General features: G+C 38.4%; 1 protein-coding gene across 1 annotated transcript; it reads right to left on the bottom strand.

Annotated features, from left to right (window-relative positions):
- Positions 1-1,366: 1,366 nt before the first annotated feature.
- CCDC179 (coiled-coil domain containing 179) lies at positions 1,367-3,670 on the bottom strand. The gene is made up of 3 exons (XM_027115670.1): positions 3,626-3,670; positions 3,030-3,074; positions 1,367-1,510 (listed from the first exon to the last, which is right to left on the bottom strand). Exons 1-3 carry the CDS (start codon positions 3,668-3,670, stop codon positions 1,367-1,369), a joined length of 234 nt encoding a protein of 77 aa, XP_026971471.1.
- Between the last annotated feature and the right edge of the window lie 17,220 nt (positions 3,671-20,890).

Genomic DNA, 20,890 nt, shown 5'->3' with positions numbered 1-20,890 from the left:
TGTATAATATTGTAATAGTATATAAAATGTGTGTGTATATATATATATATATTATATATATATATATATATATACACATATATATGTTTGTGCGGGGGAGTGTCTATCAGCTTTATTGAAGTATAGTTGACCTGCAATAAACTGCACATGTTTATTTGAAGTGTACACTTTTAAATGTTCTGACACGTGTACACCCATGAAACCATCACCACAAACAAGATAATACATACATACATATAAAGAGGCTATTTTCCTGATCAAAAAGAACCGATTCAGCAGGTGTATACTTTTCGCCCTTTGTCCTGTATCTTTTTCTTTTGGAATGTGGACACAATCTCTACCTATGTAGAAGCTTTTATGAGACAATGAGAATAAAAATCATGTGAAAAGTGTGAAGGATCAAAAAGACAGAGGAACCTGAGACTTCTTCGATGATTTTTGAAACCACCCTATCAACCCTAGACCACCTAGGTCAGGAGTTCTCCTTTGGAAGAAAAAATACTCCTATTTGGTTAAACCATTGCAGTTGAGTTTCTCTTATAAGGAGATGAAGTTAGAAATTCCAAACTGACATAGCTATCCATTAGCTGGGCTTATAAAATATTTTCTTTCAAAAAGAAAGCCAACAGAAAAAAAATCTTAATGATCAGAAATATAACTTTTCCCAAATCTTTCTGTAATCTTTCTATAATGAAATATAATCCTGATCCTGGAAGTTGCCTGAATAAGGCCAGGGCTCACTACTAAGGTGGAAGAGGAATGGATGAGGAAATTTGGGGATTTTCACCTTGAAGAAAAGTCTGCATATGAAGGGAAGTAACAGCTTTCTTCAAATATCTGAAGGACTTTCCAGTGGAAGGGCCATTGGATTTATGACTGGCTATTAGACGTGTAATTGGTACCACATGTAAAAGGCTCATGGAGGCAATATAACCATGTTATGTGGAAGAACTTTTAAATCCTTGTCAAAGCTATGCAAAGATGGAATATAAGCTAAGGTAGAGTTTTCTGATGTTGCCAAGGGTTCAAGCCTAGGCTGAAAACCTATTTGGCAGGCGATTTTGTGATTTATTGTCCAAATAATACAACCCAGAAGATTTAAGTGAATAACTTTAGGGAGTCAGATAATATACGCAAAGGAAAAACTGGAATCCAGAGCACTGAGGTTTCAAAGACCACACTCTTTCCATTAAACCACATCATCTCCAGGAGACAACTACAAAAGAGATTTAAATAACAGATGAGAAATTGATTAGAGGAGTTTTAAGGTATCTTCCCAGACTGCAGTTACTGATTTCTCAAAGGAAAGGAAAGAAACAAAATTTAGAGTGTTCCATAAATGAAAAATTGAGGATGCCTCTTGCATTTAAGGATCTGTTCGTTTTAGTGGAGTCTCCACATTTACTAGGAGTCCTGGTTCTGGAACAGGAGCAGGCCTTGAAAAACGTTTACTAAATTTCCTCTTCTGTTTCCTTAGGTTTTGCATACGCTCAATACGTTTATCTGTGGACTTTGGGAAAATTAAAAGGAAAGAAGACATTTACAATGTTAACAGCATAGCATGCTGACAACATTTTTGGTTTGTGTCCATAAAAAAAGATAAACACAATCAGTGCATAGAGCTTACATAGCTACATAGAAATAGGAAAAAAACTTTTTGCAAATGTGTGATTTATAGATGAAGAAAACATTTTGGAGCCTCAGTATTCTTTTTTTTGTGGTCTTAGTTGGGGCACGTGGGATCTTCGTTGCGGCGTGCGGGATCATTCCTTGCGGCGCGTGAGCTTCTCTGTAGTAGTGGTGCGAGGGTTTTATCTCTTCTCTAAGTTGTGGCGTGCGGATTTTCTCTTCTCTAGTTGTGGCGCACGGGCTCCAGGACATGTGGGCTCTGTAGTTTGCGGCATGCAGGCTCTCTAGTTGAGATGCGTGGGCTCAGTGTCGTGGCGTGCGCGGGCTTAGTTGCCCTATGGCATGTGGGATCTTAGTTCCCCAACCGAGGATCGAACCCGCGTCCCTTGCATTGCAGAACAGATTCTTTACCACTGGACCACCAGGGAAGTCCCACCTCAGTAGAGTTTTCAAATGAAACTATTTACTCTTTATTTCCACTTCATTAACTGTGCACAATAGTGCACAATATGGACAATAGAAAACAATGTTAAGAAGGAAGAATAGGACTTCCCTGGTTGTGCAGTGGTTGAGAGTCCGCCTGCCAATGCAGGGGACACGGGTTCGAGTCCTGGTCCAGGAAGATCCCACATGCCGCGGAGCAACTAGGCCAGTGCGCCACAACTACTGAGCCTGCGCTCTAGAGCCCGCAAGCCACAACTACTGAGCCCACGTGCCACAACTACTGAAGCCCGAGCGCCTGGAGCCTGTGCTCCGCAACAAGAGGAGCCACCGCGTGAGAAGCCCACGCACCGCAACAAAGAGTAGCCCCCGCTCGCCACAACTAGAGAAAGCCCGCACACAGCGACAAAGACCCAACGTAGCTAAAAATAAATAAATATATTTTTTTAAAAAAAGAATAAATCATACAATGAATTTTGTGTGATCTTATGTTTATAAAGTTCAAAACCAAGAAAAACAATATCCTTTTAGAAGCACATAGGTGATAAACTATTAAAGAAAGAGATTAGCTTGATAAAAATAAAATTCAAGGTAGTGGTTACCTCTGGGAGAGACACAGGGAGGTCGAGTAAAGAAGCGGCTCCTAGATGAGTTCAAGGATACTCATGTTTTCTTAAATTGGAGGTATATTTTGTTACCCTGCTGTAAAATTACGTATGCTACATATATCCTTGTGTATGTATCACATGTTACATTAAAAAGAGGAGAATATTAAACCATTTAGGTTATCCTAGTTAAGACTCATTCTGATAGTAGTCACAAGATCCTAGAGTCTCAAGAAAGATAACACAGAAGTGTCTAGCTGATAGAACTTTTGTCCTATTAGGGACGATCACACATAAAGGGACAAGATAAAGTCACACTTTTGAATTAACCATAATTATTTATTTAAACATTACCTGCCTTTCAGTGACATCTGAAGGATAATGCCATTTTGAGCCTTCCTACATAACATGTAAAATTAAAAAATAAAATAAAACTCATGAGCAAACAGAAAAATCAGCTATTATAATAGGAAGCCTATGCTACTCTTTTCTAGTTATGTAATAGATGCCTATTATCCCAACTGCAAGAGGCAGGATCAGAATAAGAACATCGAAGTAAACATTGGGGTGGAAGATGAGATAGTATTTTGAGAAAAAAGAACCTGCTATGAACCACATTACCGGGACTACTGAGATTTATTCTGGAAGGAAAGGATGTACAAGAAATCCAAAAATTCATGTTTCTGTTGGTACTGAATATTGTCATGCTGGGTCAATAAGTCATTCAACAAACAGATGACTGCACGCGCCTGGCCCCCAGCAGGTGCGAGGTGGGGCTTTTCCTCCTCCCGGTGGGTCCTGCAGCCCAGAAATTAGCCTGCCTCCTTCACCCGGGATTTCCCAACCCCAAAGCACCAACCCCCGCGTAAAGGCCAGCAGCGCGAGCGGCCGAGGCGGCCTCCCACGGGGGAGGCCGGCGCCAGGGCGGCAGAGGGCCCGGGGGGACTCACGAGGTTGACTTGGACAGCGTCGTCCTCCCTGCAGCACAGGCACATTCTGCAGAGCCTCGCAGCGCCGCGGCGCCCACTGCCGGACCCCCGCCGAGTCCTCGCGGGTGCGCCACCTACGGCCCGCGAGCCCCACCCGGTCCTGTCACAATTCTCTTTATCCTGGCCGGGAGGGCCCCGCCCTTTCCCTTAGCTGTCTTCCAATCCCAGTGCCGGGAAGGTGGAGTTCCTAGCCTCGGAAGAGCATCTGTGGAACTAGGGATGTCAGGTCACCATAATCCCCTATCTTTCCGGCTCTGTCGCTCAAACACCCACATAACACCAATTTTCTATCTTCCAGTCCGGAACTCTCTACTCTCTCTCCAGGGAGTTCCCTTCCCTTCTAACACATCTAGCTTAGATTCCACGGTCCCTCACATTAGCCTATCCTCAGGGTTCTGAATTCCAACACCTCATTGTTCTTCGTCACAGTTTCCAGTTGGATCCATCCAACTACTTGTCTTCAGGTCCATAACCGGGCTGAAGGGGGGGAAATCTTGAAGATGGCTACCATACATATTCATGATCTCCAGCTTAAACTGGGTCCTCATCGCTGCTTACCACTTTCATGTTGCACTACCTCTTTCTTTTTAGTACTCCTCAGCATTTCCTTCAAACTTTCTTCCCTCTATTAAAATCTGAATCCACCATCTCCCCATCACTTTTAGCAGAAGTAGGACAGTTCTTGCTTCACACACTAATAATGGCTAACACTTCTGTAAGGCCAACTGGCCCGAGGCAGGGGAACACAATCAGATTCACAGGTTGCATCAGACCGAAATTCTCCAGACCACCCAGTTCCAGAAACTGCCCTGGAGACATTCCGGACCACCCAGTTCCAGGAACTGACCTGAGGACTTTGAACCCAGCCCAGCCTTCCCGCCTTTCGAGGGGCGGGACTAACGGTCCCCCAGGATACCCGAAAAGACCACCAAATAAGGAATACCCTGCGTCTTCCCAGATTCACCACACCCCTTTCCCTTCTTCCCCTATAAAATCTTGCCCAACCCTCGCCCGGGCGCGACTTCTCTGGCCCCTTTCTCTCGGACCAGTGAACCTCGCCCGGGAGCGCTCCCTAATAAAGCTCACTTGAAGCTTTCCTCTGTTTCGCGGTGCCGTTTGTTAAGATCCGACCTTACAACTTCTATGGAGTTTATGCTTAGCATATTAACTCATTAACTTCTTATAGCATCCCAACAGGGTAAATGTGTGATGATTACGGGCTGGAAAATAAGGGACTAGTATGTTAAATAACTTGCCCAAGGTTATACAACTGGAGAATGAGCTGGAATTTAAATCCACAGTCTGCCTCCAGAGCCTGTGCTCTTAATACTGTGCTATGCCACCAACTGCTTTTAAAAGCGATAAAACTAATTCTGGGCATGCAGAAAGAATTTAGTAACTGGGAATAACTGCTGCTGGGGTCCATTGCTACTGCCAGGTGAAGTGTCATGGCTAGAGTGACACTGAGAGCAAGAGAACAGGTCTGAGTCCAATCCTTCTCCCCTCCACCTGCCTTCCAATCTTCCTTCAGCACCCACTATTGGCTTAAATCTACAAGGACTCCAGCTGGCTAAATTTCCAGCTCTTTTATTTCTAAAGAGAAATAAAATACGCAGAGTCCCAGCCCTGGCTTCACAAAGTAGAATATGGAAGAGTGAGTTTAGAGCTGAAAGACAAAAGGTCAACAAGTGGCACAGCAACCATCGTGCCCTAAATCCCTTTGCAGTCCTTCAACTATACATCTTTGAGAATGGTTTCAAACCTCCCCACTACCCATATTGGTAACCTGTATCACACTACAGTCAGCCAATGTCCTGCACCAGACACAAATTTCAAAATGTGATATGGCCAAGAGTAAGGGGCAAGGGTATTAACTTTCTGATTCTGGACAGTATATTTGCATAAAAATTGCCTTTGCAGAAAAAAAAAAATGCACTTTAACTGTAAAATAAATTATGAAAACTCCTAAATACTAAATGTAGGCGAATCAATATTCCTACTTATTCGTGTTTGATTGGTATAGAGCTGCAATTCTCAAAGTAAACTCCAGAAAATACCACCATCCCAAAATGTTTTACATGAAATTTTTCATGAAAAAACAAAACAAGTAAACAAGCCACACTTCCCTCCTACCTAAAAATGGGTACTGAGTTCAAATAAGTTTTGGACATTATGGGTTAAACAAAGTTAAGTATCTTTACTGTAGGACTACTCAAACCCTATTAATATGCTAAAGTGATTATGAATTTCCAAAAGGGTATATATTATACGTTTGTCTAATTTATTGCTTGTGGGACCCTTTTTCAGTGTCCCATTTGTAATCTCTCTCATTTACACGTGGAGGATTCTAGATTAAAGACTGAATCCTTTTACTGAATAACTAAATATTATTTTATATTACTTTAAGCATGACCTTGCAATGTCATAAACTACATCAATAATTTTTTTTTAATTATTTATTTATTTATTTTATTTATTTATTTTTGTCTGCGTTGGGTCTTCGTTGCTGCACGCGGGCTTTCTGTAGTTGCGGCGAGTGGGGGCTACTCTTCGTTGCGGTGCGTGGGCTTCTCATTGCAGTGGCTTCTCTCGTTGCGGAGCACGGGCTCTGGACACGCGAACTTCAGTAGTTATGGCACGCAGGCTCAGTAGTGGTGGCTTGTGAGCTCTAGAGCGCAGGCTCAGTAAGCAACGGGCTTAGTTGCTCCGTGGCATGTGGTATCTTCCCGGACCAGGGTTCGAACCCGTGTCCCTTGTATTGGCAGGAGGATTCTTAACCACTATGCCACCAGGGAAACCCCATCAATGACTCTTAATATCAATATTTAAATCAGATTTTTCCCACATGCAATTGTTTTTCTCATTTTCTGTCTAAGCAAAATTTGCTGATCTTTGTTTTATATCTTAAGTGGCCGTTTCATAATGCAAGTAAGATTAGCTTGTTAGAGTGTTTCTGCACTGCAGCTGGTATTTTTATTATCTTTGTGTATTTGAAAAATATATACTGATGAAATCAGTTGAAGTAACATTGCACTAATAAATGCTATGTCTATATCTTGTAAAACAGGATAAGATTTATCAAATAGAATATCTACACAATTTTCCTTAGTTTAAATATTAAGTATTTTCTTTCATTTTTTGCAAATGAAATCATTTTAGGTTTGTGTCTCTTCAGCTTTCTTTTCTATCATCCCTAGTATTTCAAAACTTGGTTATTTAGCAACTGAATTTATAAAAACATTGAGATATTTCATTCACATTTTTAAAAGCTTGTCATGTTTGACATTTCCATAATTAGATTTTGTTTTGTAAGATTATACAAATATAGTGCAAGTTCTTAAAAAACTAAACTGTAAGCTTTTCCACATAAATGAAACAACTTACGCAGAAATACAAATGGAATGTCAACATTGATCTGTCTTGTGCCATTATTTACAGATTTTCTGTTTTGTTAGTTTGTTTTCTGGGTTTCCAACAGGCCCTGGAACCTATTTGGGGGCATTAAGGAACTTTACTTATTTACTTTGACTTCTATATAACTATTTTTCGATTTGAAACTATTTTCCACGGTACATAGGAGAATTTTGACAAATTCATATATTTAGAATTTTAAAATTTAAAAATAGCTTTGAGGGAGTAAAACTTTTTCAGATCCTAAGATTTTCTAAACACTGGAAATTTTTCTTACAATTAAAGTCTGTTCCCTTTCCAGGATAAAATGCTATTTGTCTACTTAGTAAATAAGATGTTGACAGATTCATCACTCTTTCTTTTTAGCCATTTTTTCATTCTACAAATATCTATATCCAGTGAATGACTCTTCTGTTCCAGTCTCTGTGGCTTGTGCTAGAGTCTTAGTACTGAATAAGCCAGATTCCTATATGAATGGGTACTGTGTAAAATAATACCAGTGTAGGGCTGACTCCATGGGTGTACAGTCTGTGTAATCACACTTAGAAAGATTGATGCTCTGCTCTTGCTGTCTTAAAATTCTTAATTTTTAAGCAAGTGGCTCTGAAATTTCATTTGGCACTAGGACCTGCAAATTGTGCAGGTTGTCTTGATCCTTCCCCACAACGTTTGTGAGAAACATTGTTCTATCTATCATCTATCTATCTATATCTATCATTATATCTCTGGGACACAGTAGCATTTCGTATCATTTTTTATTATTATTTTATGTAGGGAGTTTATAGCAGATTTTTCCTTTTCTGTACCCATGCAGTTAAATTGTGAAATCTAGGTTAGAGACTTTTAATATGTCTATATTAAGTTACATCTTTTTAAATTCAACCTATCATTTCGTCCTGTCAAGAGCCCTTTTTGTTCTCTATAGCAGAGCACCTCCATGTCATCTGCTGACCAGATCAGCTTGTTATCATCATCCAAATTTGTGATGAAAATCTTGCACAGAACAGGACTGAGAAGAACGCTCTGTGTCTCAGCACAGAAAGATGCACAGAAGTTTCATCCATAAGTATTTACCAGTACCTTTTGGCAGAATTGTTTATTCAGTTATAAATTCACTCAACTTCGATATCAGCTAGATCTGATTATATCCATCTTGTGCACATTAATATCATGAAATACTTTTTCAAATATATTATTGGAATCTGGATGTGCTTTAAGCTACTAGTCCACATTGAAGCTTGTTCAGTAAACTTCTCCCTAACTTAGAAATTGACTTAGATAAAATTCTAGAGTTAATATTGCATAAAGAAAGCAATAAAGGAGTTAAACTAGGGAGGGAAAAAAACCAGCATTTTTGTTGGACTGTTTTATATTTATTTCGTGAGTTAGTGTATTAGTTTTCTATGGCTGCTGTAACAAATTACCACAAACTTGGTGGCTTAGAGCAATAGAAGTTTATTCTTTTACAGTTCTGGAGCCAGAAGTCTGAAATCAAGGTGTCAGCAGGGCTTTGCTCTCTCAGGGGGCTCTCAGGTAGAATCTGTTCCTTGGCTTTTCCAGCTTCTGGTGTCTGCCTGCATTCATTGACTTGAAGCTACATCATCCCAACCTTTGTCTTCATCTTCACACATCTTTCTCTTCTATGTATGTGTAACCTCTCTGCCTTTTATAAAGGTGCTTGTGATGGTATTTAGGGCCCACCTAGATAACCCAGGATAATCTCATCTCAAAATCCTTAATTTAATCACATCTGCAAAGACCTCTTTTCCAAATAAGGCATCAGTCATTAGGTTCCAAGGATTAGGACATGGGCATATCTTTGAGAACAGTTATTAACCTACCACAGATAATTTTGCCTTTTAATTTTGAATTACATATAGGAAGGGCATTGTACATTTTCATCCTTAGGGCTACTATATATCTTAACCTGGTCCTGGGTAGGGGTTAGTTTCACCTGCTTCTCATGAGAACCTGCTTGTTCTTTCCACCACCTAGGGCTATAGCTCCTCACCTTTGTGTTGTAGAGCTAGGGCCACACGTAACGTGTCTCTAGGTTACTGGGCCATTGCAAGGAAAGCAGTTAATCAGCTGCTGCAGTTAGAATGCTAGAAGTAACAAGTGACATCTTTTGCCATTATTAACTGTGAGAAATTATTTTTGACAATTTATTTATGGCACTTTTAATCACATATCTCTATTGGTATGACATAGGTCATATGTCACTGTTTCTGGTCTCTGAATTCCTTCTGGACCAGCAGATAAGTCCGGTCTCTGAGACTGGGCACAGGAATGAGCTGGCAGAGTTAGTGAGCTGCTAGCTGGTGATGGTGCCGAATGAATCTTGGGCCTGGCAGAGACTGCTACCAGAAAAAACAAGGCAGAACAAGCACTTATAGGAGAGGAGATAAGGGGCTTGGACTAGAGAAATTCCACAAGGCACGGGAAATCAGAGGCCGGCAAAGACCATCTCCTAATTTACCTTTGTATTAATGGGTAGGTAATGAGTGAACAGAGGAGAGATAAGAGAGACGTCAGAATCCACATAACATGCCCTATAGGCAGGGAGGGACCATATAGGGAGTCACCTTCACATTAGACTGGGTGATAAGAAAGCTATGGGTGCAATCTGGCAATTTTAAAAGGTGAGGTTAAACAAAGAGATGGAATTGAGAATTGAGGTTAGAAAAGGTGAAGTAAATCAACGGGAAGACCCCAAACCAGTGGGGGTCTCCAGCTTCTAGAGCTTTGGGGAGCTGATATGCCATGAACCCTGCTTCCACCCAGTTAAACTTTCTCCTAAGTTGTTTTGCACTTGATCTGCAGTTCAGCCTCTTTACCTTTTTGCTGGTTCTCTGCATCTCTCATGCCTGCCCCAGTGTAAGGTCAGAAAAAATGAGTTACCTTATGTCAGAACGCCTATGAAGTCTCTATTTCAGAACTCTTTCTCAACAACTTTATTTTGAAAAACAGTTTCTCAGGAAAATGCATTAGTTGGAAATTGGCCTTAATGGATCCCAGCTTTGAGTACTTATTGAGGTCACCTAGATGAATCAGTAAAAACACAAAGAAATTTAGTAGTTATGTCTTGAAGTAGAACTTCATATTTGGAAGTACTGAAAGTCTTGTAAACAAGGCTTTTAAGAAATCACTTTAAAAACTAACTAAATAAATGGCTATGCTTTGGAGATTTCTAATACACATATAAAGGACAAATGAAAATAATAAACAACTGTTCTAATGTTATGTGAAAGAGTACCTAGGCTTTGGATAAATTTCCAGTAACATGTAATAGCATCAAACTAAAATTTTAAAAGTGCTGTATTTTGAGGCACTGAGATGGAAGTGAAAATGAAAGTTGTTGAAAACTGCTCAAAAAAAGGCGCTTGTGACAATTAAGACAGTGATGTTGAAAATGCATGTGAAGAGGTTGAATAAAACTGTTTAATGAAATGCGGGTATGGAAATAAGCAATATTTCTAAACTAATGTATTTTTATATAATGTGGTATTAAACATGGATGTATAAGAAAATAAGTTAAGTAATACAAGTAGACATTTAGCTATTACAGTTACCTCTCTAAACGTTTAAGGGCTCAAGTTGACCCCCCCCAAAAAAACCTTGGGGATATTTGCCCTCCTAAATGGTCTCTTTCTTAATTGGAATGTTTGGAATGTTTTAACTTTCAATCAATTGTATATTACAAATTCAAAATGTTTAGAAAGGACTGCAAACACAATTCCTTACCCTAAAGAACCCAGTCTTACTATTAAATCATCAGACGCACAAGCATGCACGCACACACGCACACTTGGAAGGATGGTGCTGTTAAATGGTAAACTGAGGCATATTGAAATTTTTATGAATTTATTTAAGCAAGAATTGATTCGAATGGGGCAGCACCAAACCAGAAGTGTCTGGGAACCCTGACTGACACGAGCCAGGGGCTAGGCTTATACAGAGAAAGTGCAGAAGCAAAGAAAGGTTATTTGTCTATAGTTTAAAGCCTAATTGGCTGTTTGAGAATGGTTGTAATTAGCCTCTTGATTTCTTAACACTGAGGTATTTACAAACTTAGATTTTCGGTTGCTTACATAGGCTACAGTGGCATTAGAGCCTCATCCATCTAATGGCCTCCTTGTTTGATTAATTTAACAGTGCAAAACATTCTCTCAAGTCTCTGCGTTTCATTACGTACAGTCAGCCTAGAGAAACATGTAGGGACCTGCTCTTCTCAGCTTCGCATTTATTTTCTGATTTATGGCCGTCTAGGTTATAGGATCCTTTGTTCTTGCTTCATCCTAAAAAGCAGATCTTCACACATAAGAGTATTCTGGATCTTCAGAGTATCAACAACATGAAAAATACTTACGCTGATGTGATCAACTTTCACAGCAAAACTTAAATGATTCTCTCCCCATCAGGGGTGACGTTCACAAACTGAGGGAAAAACTTCTGTTGCTGTCTCCCAGGCTACAGCTCTCAGTAAGATACGGAACAAAACTCAACTCACAGCCCTTATGTTGTGCGTTTATCTTTCGATTGACGTATTTATTGGAAAAAAGCACAATGCAATTTAATTTTACAACAAAATTAATTAACACTTAAGTTTTACAGATGGAGGGAGCTCCTCTTAAGTACTTAAAAGTCTTAAAATCTCAAATTGTGGGGAAGGTGGGATGGGAAAGATGAAAATGCTAAAACTGTCATCCCATGTAAGAGCAGACAGTTGTATTCATATTCATGGGGATTACAAATCTCTTCCTTCCTGTATTCTTTAGTTTTGACTATCATATAGTTTTCTACACCAAATTGATATTTTGAGAACACAAATAAAAACACATAGTATAGAAGTGGAGATTGAAAATTTATCCAAATAGCACAGAGATCTATTTGTTAAGTAAGAAAAAGAATTAAGACATAATTATTTTAAGACTTCTGATTCCATCTTATCTTAAATCTTTATTTAATTAGTCTACCAAAACTGCGTTGGGTATTTAACATCATAGAAGTAAATATGAATTGTTCTTCTGATTCTTTTTTTTTTTTGGCTGCATTGGGTCTTCGTTGCTGTGCGCAGGCTTTCTCTAGTTGTGGTGAGCGGGGCCTGCTCTTCTTTGTGGTGCGCGGGCTTCTCATTGCGGTGGCTTCTTTTGTTGCATGCAGGCTTCAGTAGTTGTGGCAAGTAGGCTCAATAGTTGTGGCGCATGGGTTTTGTTGCTCCACAGCATGTGGTATCTTCCTGGACCAGGGCTCGAACCTGTGTCCCCTGCATTGGCAGGTGGATTCCTAACCACTGCGCCACCAGGGAAGTCCCTCTTCTGATTCTTTATACAAGCATAGGATCATTAAGAGTTGGATCAGTATTTCACAGAAGACATTTTCCAGATACCAGGAACTGAAAAACCAGTGTGGGAAATATCTCACTTTACCCTTACAGATATGATGACTTCGCTTTTTTACAAAAGACAAAAAAATTAAAAGTAATGTTGTTTCTTAAAAAGTATTGTCTTTCAAGCATATATTATATGACAAATATAAATGTCAGTGGATCATTATACTGATACTTAACTGACTGTCATAACATTAAGTTACAGTGTTGATTAAATAATAAAACCCTTGGAAAGTTCCTCTTTCCTACCTTTATGTAGAACTGACACAATGAAAAGGATGAAACTTTATTGAACCGATGCCATTTTTAAGGAGTACTATGCTGGTCACATGGACTGATTTGCTCGACAATATGGCAGGTTTGGATACCATGATTTTGACATTTATATAGCACTTTTACATACGTTTCTAAATCTTTCATTTATAAATCATTTATTTCATATGGTGTTCATTTCATTTGAACTCCATAAACCTTGGGAGGAAAGTAAAGTGCAAATAATTCCCTTTATTTTAAAATTAAATTTTAAAAACAGGTGAAGCTCAGAGAACTTAGGAGAACTAACCAAAGTGATTTCATTTACCATTTATTAAGTCAATAGGTATTTATTGAAAACTGTATTAGTTAGTATTCCTTTAGTTGCAAGAAGAGAAAAACTTATGAAAGTAACAAACTGAAAGATTTTATTATTTTGATTTACCTGACTGGGAAATACAGGAGGAAATCTGTTTCAGTCAAATAATTATTCATCTCCATTAGCTTTGTTTCCCTCTATAGGTTGGCCTTACTTTGTCTTGCTGTGGATAGATTTTTCTGCAGATAAAAGGGACCTCTTCTACCCCCATCCTGCTGCATTTTGACCCACTATCTAATAGAGAGTCCTCACTGTTAGCTTTTGGGGAGGAGTCTAATGAGTACGTAGGACCAGTTAAGAGAACTTTTAAAAGACACCATTAAACAGCTCAGGTTAAATCACATTAAATATGATTAGTACTAATAAATTAATGGGGCATCTTTTCTTTAACTCAGAAGTTTCAGCATTCTCATTTTTAGGTTGAATCTAATCAACACTTTAGAACAGTGACAAATTATTATTCCTTTCTTTGGACTTTTCTGTCCAAGTATAAATGAGTGAAATCTGAATGTCATGGTTGGTTTTAGAGATACCCACGCAGAAAGAAGCCCAGGATGACAAATAGAAAGTGTGTCATTCAGCCTGTGGAAAACTACTAAAGGAAATAAAGTGAACTCGGCTAAGAACTGTAAAGTTCTGAGAAGGAAACGTATTAGTAGAGATTAGAAAATCTTTTTATTAGGCTTTAAAAATCGGATTTATATACAATCCACATTTACTCAAACCCCATTAAGTAGCAATGAAAACAGGCAGGGTAGAAAAAGTAGAGGCTTCACTGTAAAAAATATCTTGGCTCAAATTTTCTTTGCTCTGTTTTGGTATGAGCTACCTTAGGTGCAGCTAAACCACATCCCTGTTTTCCAGTCAGTAAGACAGAGCTAATCTATTTCTTAGAGTTGTAAGATTTAAGAAATACTGTAAAACATGCTCAAGTATTATTTTACTCTTCTTTAAAACTATTTGGGGATAATTTCTCATATGACTGAAGTTTGCAAGGAACAGCAAAAGAAGAGCTAGGGAATGAGTTACTAAAGGGACATGTAGCCTCTTTCTCCATAAGGATCAATACAATGCATAATAATTCTTTATAACATTAAAATATTATGTTGAATAACTTAGAATAATTCTTAGAATCAGGAGGTCTAGCTACTTTGCAAGTATTAGTACTTTTTTCTAGAGTGGTTAGAAGTCATACCCATGAAGTGTAAGCAACTGATTTCCCAGCACAACTCTTCAGAATATGTTCATTTTTAGAAAAATATCCAGCAGGTGGCACCACAATCATAATATTTACACAGTAACAATTTCGTAGTGAGGGAGAAAAACAAAAATTATTATGTAGCCAGAAGATGGTGCTAAGTGACCAATCTTTAAAAACCAACGTCTGCGTTTGAAATAGGCAACTTCCATTTTAGTGAATTCCAGGATTTATAATCAGGATGCTGTTGACACCATTGTTTGAAATTCTTCAATTTTAAACTTCAAATTTATTATTTATACAATAAAAGATCCCCGACCAGCTCAAGAAAGCAAGAAATACTTTTCTACTCTACTTTTATAACTCACAGTGGTTGCAAAGAGAAAAGACTATATTTAAAATTTTTTATTTTACTGTTTCTCTAGTTTCATATGTTCAAGATTATACTTTTTTAAAAAATATAAGGACTTATTGTCCACCTCGAAATTCCTTATTCTTCTTCTATTCTTCCACTAAGATTCTCTTAGGAAAATGAAACGCTGAATTGGAAGAGCTAGAACCTGCAGATATGCTTTCTGACATGTCCAAATCAGAAAAAAAAGTTTTGAAACAATTCTTCTGTATATACTCTGTGGACTTTTCTAAAATACTGTTTAACGTCTTCGTGTATTCTGTTATTAATGTTCAAGTCTTTAATCACTTTAAAATAATAGAAAATAAAAAATTAAACTGCTTTCAAAGTTTGCTTTAAACTTTCATCTAAACAAAAACTGTATTCTAGGGTCTTCCCTGGTGGCGCAATCCTTAAGAATCTGCCTGCCAATGCAAGGGACATGGGTTCGAGCCCTGGTCGGGGAAGATCTCACATGCCACGGAGCAACTAAGCCCGTGCACCACAACTACTGAGCCTGCGCTCTAGAGCTCGCCAGCCACAACTACTGAGCCTGTGTGCCACAACAACTGAAGCCCGTGCGCCTAGAGCCTGTGCTCCACAACAGAAGAAGCCACCACAATGAGAAGCCCATGCACCGCAACCAAGAGTAGCCCCTGATCGCCACCCCTAGAGAAAGCCCACACGCAGGAATGAAGATCCAATGCAGCCAAAAATTAATTAATTAATTAAACAAAAAAAGAAATGTTAAAAAAAAAAAAACTTCTAAAAATTTGTGGTGGTTCATTTGGAATTCTCAACACTTGCCTATTAAACATCTCTTAAATGCACCCATTTCTCACCAGTCACCCCATCTCCTTCATCCTCTAGCCTCAGCTACTGGACCATTCCAATAGCCTCTTAGTAATTGATTTACATTTCCTCCTTCTCCCCCTCCAACCTGTTTTCTCTCATGAGATCAAAGCGACATATTGTAAATGCAAATTTGATCATTTCACTCTTGTTCTTAAAACTCTTCAATAATCTTTGTAAACAACCAAACCTCAAACATGCCCCAAATTCACTTCTCCAGGTCAATCTCTTAGGAAGTCATTCTTCCCATTCATTTTCTATGCCTTTGCTACACGACCTTTTTCAGACAATGCTCCCTCCTCCTACAGGTCTTGTCTTCTTTCAATTAGCAAATCTGTTCTCCTATGTCTCCATCTAGATGTCTCATATGCATTCTTTGGATCACAACTCAAATCATCGCTTTCTCAAGAAAGCTTGCCCTATCACTCAGGGTATCAGAGCTTTCTATTACTTGTCCCACAGGACTGGCTAACTCTCCTCTGTGGCACTCCCCTCTGTAATTGACATGGTTTATGGGAGGTAAATTGATCAATGTCTCTTTTTGCCCTAATCTACCATAAGCTTCATGAGGACAGAGGGGTGTTCACTTTTCTTACTGGTGAGTTTGAAAGTGCCATACTTGACATGTGGAAAGCTCTCAATAAATATCAGTCAATTGATGGAATGAATGATTTTAAAAAAAATCAGAAGTCTCTGGAAAGTGTAGTTGACCTTATGGGTTCAGAATATCTTCCACTGGCAAGATGTTTACCCTTAAAAGAAACCTCAGGATGCAGATGAGAGCTGTCTTCAGATATCCAGAAGGCTGTCATGAGACGGAAGGGTGAAGCTTATTCTTTGTGTATCCAGAGGGTTGATCTAATACCAAACACTTACAGAAAGAAAGAAATCCAAGATTTAAAAAATCTGAGTATCTGACAAATTTCTGCATTCAGTGGAGAAATGCCTATAACTGAGATATTTGAACGTAAATTAGTAGTCCATCTGGTGAGAGGCAGAAAGGGGAATTCAAGAACCAGCAGGGCAATTAAGTGGCCTTTGAAGTCCCTGTGAGCTTTGAGATTCTATGGAGGTATGATTTGTTAAAAAGATTATCTCTGTCTTTGCCATGCTGATTGCATTCTGAGACGAATGCTGAATGGAGTATGGCTTCTTCCTTAGAGTTTTGGAGAATAAGTTTCACTGCGTTTAGGACTGAAAAGAACATGTGATTTCCTAACATGATCTGTACCACTAATTTCAGCTTAGGTTTACATTGTCAACCTCTTCTTGGGATACACCTGAAACAAAATGTAACTAGAACTTGCTTCAGATATATTATTTTCTCTGATAACTGAAATTACATTTTTTAATGTAACTTTTACTGCATCACTGATAACATTTACTGATAAACTTTTGAGAATACATTTGATTTTGGGAACAATAAAATTTGTTTAATTTGTTTTTTGGGGGTATCCTAAATTCTGCATTTCACACATCTCAATTCCATCCATAAATGTAAGTGGTTAATGAGTTCTTTGTTCTGTGAATCTAGTTTCAGACTACTGCAGGAAAAAGTGTTAAGATCTTTACACTTAATATATAAGCTCCTAACTTTTATGCCTCAACCCAGATTTTATATTAAACTACAAACAAAAATATTAATTTACCCCCAGGCTCATGATACTATATAAACTAAGTGGTTCTTAACTGTTTTTGGTAGATTGAAAACAAAACTTTCATTTGAAGACCTTCATATCAATTTAATTCCAAGTACAGTGAGATATACATTGTACCATTTTCATGAACAAAAATGAGGAAGCAATCTCAAAGTTGATTGATAGGATAAAGGTTAAATAAACTACATATGTAAAGTAAGCCACAATACAGCCTTTTAAAAGAATGAAGTTGTGTAATGAATACTGACATGGAAATATGTCCATGATATACTATTAAGAAAAAGTATCAATTAGCAAACAGTATGGACAGTGTGTTCCCACTTTTAAAAATGATGTAAATATATCAAAAGATGTCAGAAAGTTTTTATCTAATCTGGTAGCACTGGTTTATCTCTGGGCAGTGGGATTGCATATTGGAATGGCTGCAAACATGAAAATTAGAATCTCCCTTTTTATACATTTGATACACTTTGTTGTGGGTAAAATTTTTTCCCACATGCATTTACCTTTAAAAAGAAAACCTAAGAAGGACACGAACTAATACAATCTATTGTTCACTTTCATCTGTAAGAATAAAGAGGAGGAAATGAATCATAGCCAGAGACTAAGATGATATTCACTTCCAGTGTACACTGTCAAAATTCAGAGTTCTTTTGTGAGAAGAATAATAATGAAATCACACATAGGGATCAGAATAACTAAATATATACTTCCAAATCATCCTTGCTCTTGCCCTTACCAGCTCAAGGAGAAACTCTAGCTTTCTGCAAAATCTCTTTCTACCCCAAATTTTCTTTAGGCCCAGGGGATTTCTCACAGCTCCATCTCACTACATTTTTGTCCTACCATGTTGGACGCCACCATTTCCCCACAGGACTGCTGTTGCTTTACTGGGCACAGTGGATATGGCAGAAATGTTAGAACTCTTAGCTATTACAGATATGCCATGGTTTCTCTCAGTAGGCTTGAGTAGACAGAAGGGAGCATACGTATAGTGGTGAGCAAAGGGCATTTCTGGGAATTGTAAAGAGACCAGCTAATTTAAATAAAGAATTTGTGTTGGTGAGAAATGGCATGAGATTTAAAAGGAGTATTTATGTTACACAAGATATGAGATTTACAGTCACAATATAATAAAATATAGGTGAATCAGTAAGGCTGAGTGCAGAAAACAGAAATTACTATAAGTATTTTCAGCAGAAAAGAATTTAATACAAGATATTAGGTGCTTACACAATTGTTGGAAGGACTGAAAAAACAGGTCCTGGGCTAGACATTCTGAATGGGTTCCTAGAATAACGCAGAGCTGAACCACAAGGGGAGCTACCATCTCAGAGGCAGCCACTGTTCCTTGCTGTGACAACTTCCTCTCACTCCGGAGGACGAGCAAACTGAAGCTGTGACACGGCTATCAGAAATCCAGGCTAGGAAGTCACTCAGTGTTTTCATAACATTCTGTGTGTTCCACCAAACTTGAGCACGAGGACTGGAGTGCAGCTGTGTGAAAGTCTCACATTTCTAAATTGTCTGCAGCAAAAGCCAAAGGGGGTAGGGAAATGGCTGTTTCTTCAATCTGCCTTCCAGATCTCTCCTAAGTACTGGCAGTATGTAATTCGCATCCAGAATGCTAGCTGCATGAGTATTGGGGGGGGATTTAGGTGATAACTTTCTAAACCCTCCAAAGTGAAGACTTGAGGTTGAGAATCAAAATATCCACCACATATAGGGAAGTTCCAAGCAGGAAAATCAACTATTAATAATATGGCCATCCAGAAAAAGTGCTATTAACATTCTGTCACAAAACTATTTTCTTTCCATGTGTTAGCCTACCTATCTATCTATCTATCTATCTCATCTATCTCTATCTCATTTACTCAATTGGAAACAGTTATTATTTTTCTAGCTTGTTCAGCAGACCTTTATACCCTTCTTCAAGTAAAAACAGTATTTGTTTTCCTTTAAGGAAGCTCTATCTCAACCCATATCCATGTTGTCTGGGCTAACAAAGTTTATCCCCTTCAACCCTAATATCCCAAAGTGTCACTTATAGGTTATATGAACAAAAAGTTCATTTTTTTCCCTAATCATTTTTGACTTCAGTTTTTATCAGTGGTATTTGGATTGTAGGCTGGGAAATACTTTATAACCTTTGATTTTCCTTGATCAACATGGACTGAGACACACACAGAGAGAGAAAGAGAAATGTTTATTCTGAAGAATTGGCTCACATGATGAAGGAAGCTGAGAAGTTCCATGATCTGTGGTCTACAGCCGTAAACCCAGGAAAGTCAGTGGTATAAATCAGTCTAGGTCTGAAGGCCTAAGAACCAGGGGAGTGATGGTTTAAATCCCAGCCCAAGGGCCAGATGAGATGTGATGAGATGTTCTAAGTGAAGCAAGCAGGCAGGAAGCAAGACAGGGTGAATTCCAACCTCCTCTACTTCTATTGTATTCAGCCCTCAATAGATTGGATGATACCCATCTGCATTGGGAGGCCAATCTACTTTACTGGGTCCATGGATTCAAACGTTAATCTCATCTGAAAACACCCTTACAGACACGTCCAGAAGTGTTTTAAAGATATTTCTACTAGTTAATTGGATTGAGGAAAAGTTCAAAATTCAGTGCAATGCTATGAATCATGTTATGAATGTTGCCAATGTTAAGATTCAGCAGCAAAATTATTAGATGCTGTTTTAATTCCCTTGATTTACTTTTTCCCACTATTTGGAGCAGAATTTCTCAATGGTTAATCCTCATGTTATGGAGGCAACTTTTTATCAGCCTTTTGCCCCATCCCTTTCTGTGCCTTTCATGAGACAAGATGAAACTCATCTTCTTTGTGGTTCTTCCCTCTATCCTTATTCCTCACGTTTGGCATTTTTAGATGGGCTGAAGTATAACTGGTTTTATGGGAAAGACTAGGACGTATGAAACAGTGTATTAGGAAATATCAGATATAAGGGCTTTAGAGTCAGACAAACTTGGGTTTGAAGACTACCTCTATCTCTTATCAGTTGCATAGTCCTGGGAAAATCACTTGGAGCCTCAGATAAGTTATTTCTAAGGTAAGATTTTTATAACCATTAGAGATAAAGCATAAAAGCAAGGTGTTTAGCACACAAGAGGCTAATGTTCAAGAAAGTAATGATCAACATTATTATTATCTATTTTATGCAGTCTGATGAATAAAACATTAATGAAAGTGTTTCCTGTACATTTTTACATTATTACAATTGCCATCCTTATCTATTTTAAAAAAACAATCACTACTAACAGCGCTGTGCTCTTTTTTTAACATCAAGATTTATAAAATGAACTTACTTGAGATGAAATAAGGCTGATGACTCAGGTTCAAGACTGTTTTCTTGAGCAGATGTTACCAAGAAAGTAAAACTTCACAAAGAAGTTTCTCTGATGTGAGGGTTATTTCAGCCCAACCCAGTCCATTCACACAGGCAGTTGCAGAGTATGTTATATGGCCACGAGTATTGACTGAAGGCTTTGTGTGCTGTGATAAATTCTGCTTTAGATGTCTATCCTAAAGCCTTCTATTTTAGCAAGTATCCCAGCAAGTCAACAGCATTTTCTGTGGTGCAGTCAGAACAGTTTTCAGCTGAATCCCTTGCTTTTTTAACATTTATCACCACGGCTCCTCGGGGCTACATAACTCATACGAAACAAGGTTTCCATCTG

This window comes from Aethalodelphis obliquidens, unplaced genomic scaffold (genome assembly GCF_003676395.1).
Source record: "Aethalodelphis obliquidens isolate GAN/ISIS:26980383/991018 unplaced genomic scaffold, ASM367639v1 scaffold14, whole genome shotgun sequence".
In the NCBI taxonomy this organism is placed as follows: domain Eukaryota; kingdom Metazoa; phylum Chordata; class Mammalia; order Artiodactyla; family Delphinidae; genus Aethalodelphis; species Aethalodelphis obliquidens.
Note: the sequence above shows the minus strand (reverse complement) of the source record. Positions and strands in the feature narration are given on the sequence as shown.

What these genes read in the sequence shown, in the direction of transcription:
- CCDC179 (XM_027115670.1), bottom strand. Translation starts at nt 3,670, where the DNA reads ATGTGCCTGTGCTGCAGGGAGGACGACGCTGTCCAAGTCAACCTC. An exon ending in ACGCTGTCCAAGTCAACCTC is followed by an intron (nt 3,075 to 3,625) that starts GTGAGTCCCCCC and finishes CATGTTATGTAG; the next exon opens with GAAGGCTCAAAATGGCATTA. An exon ending in CAGATGTCACTGAAAGGCAG is followed by an intron (nt 1,511 to 3,029) that starts GTAATGTTTAAA and finishes ATTTTCCCAAAG; the next exon opens with TCCACAGATAAACGTATTGA.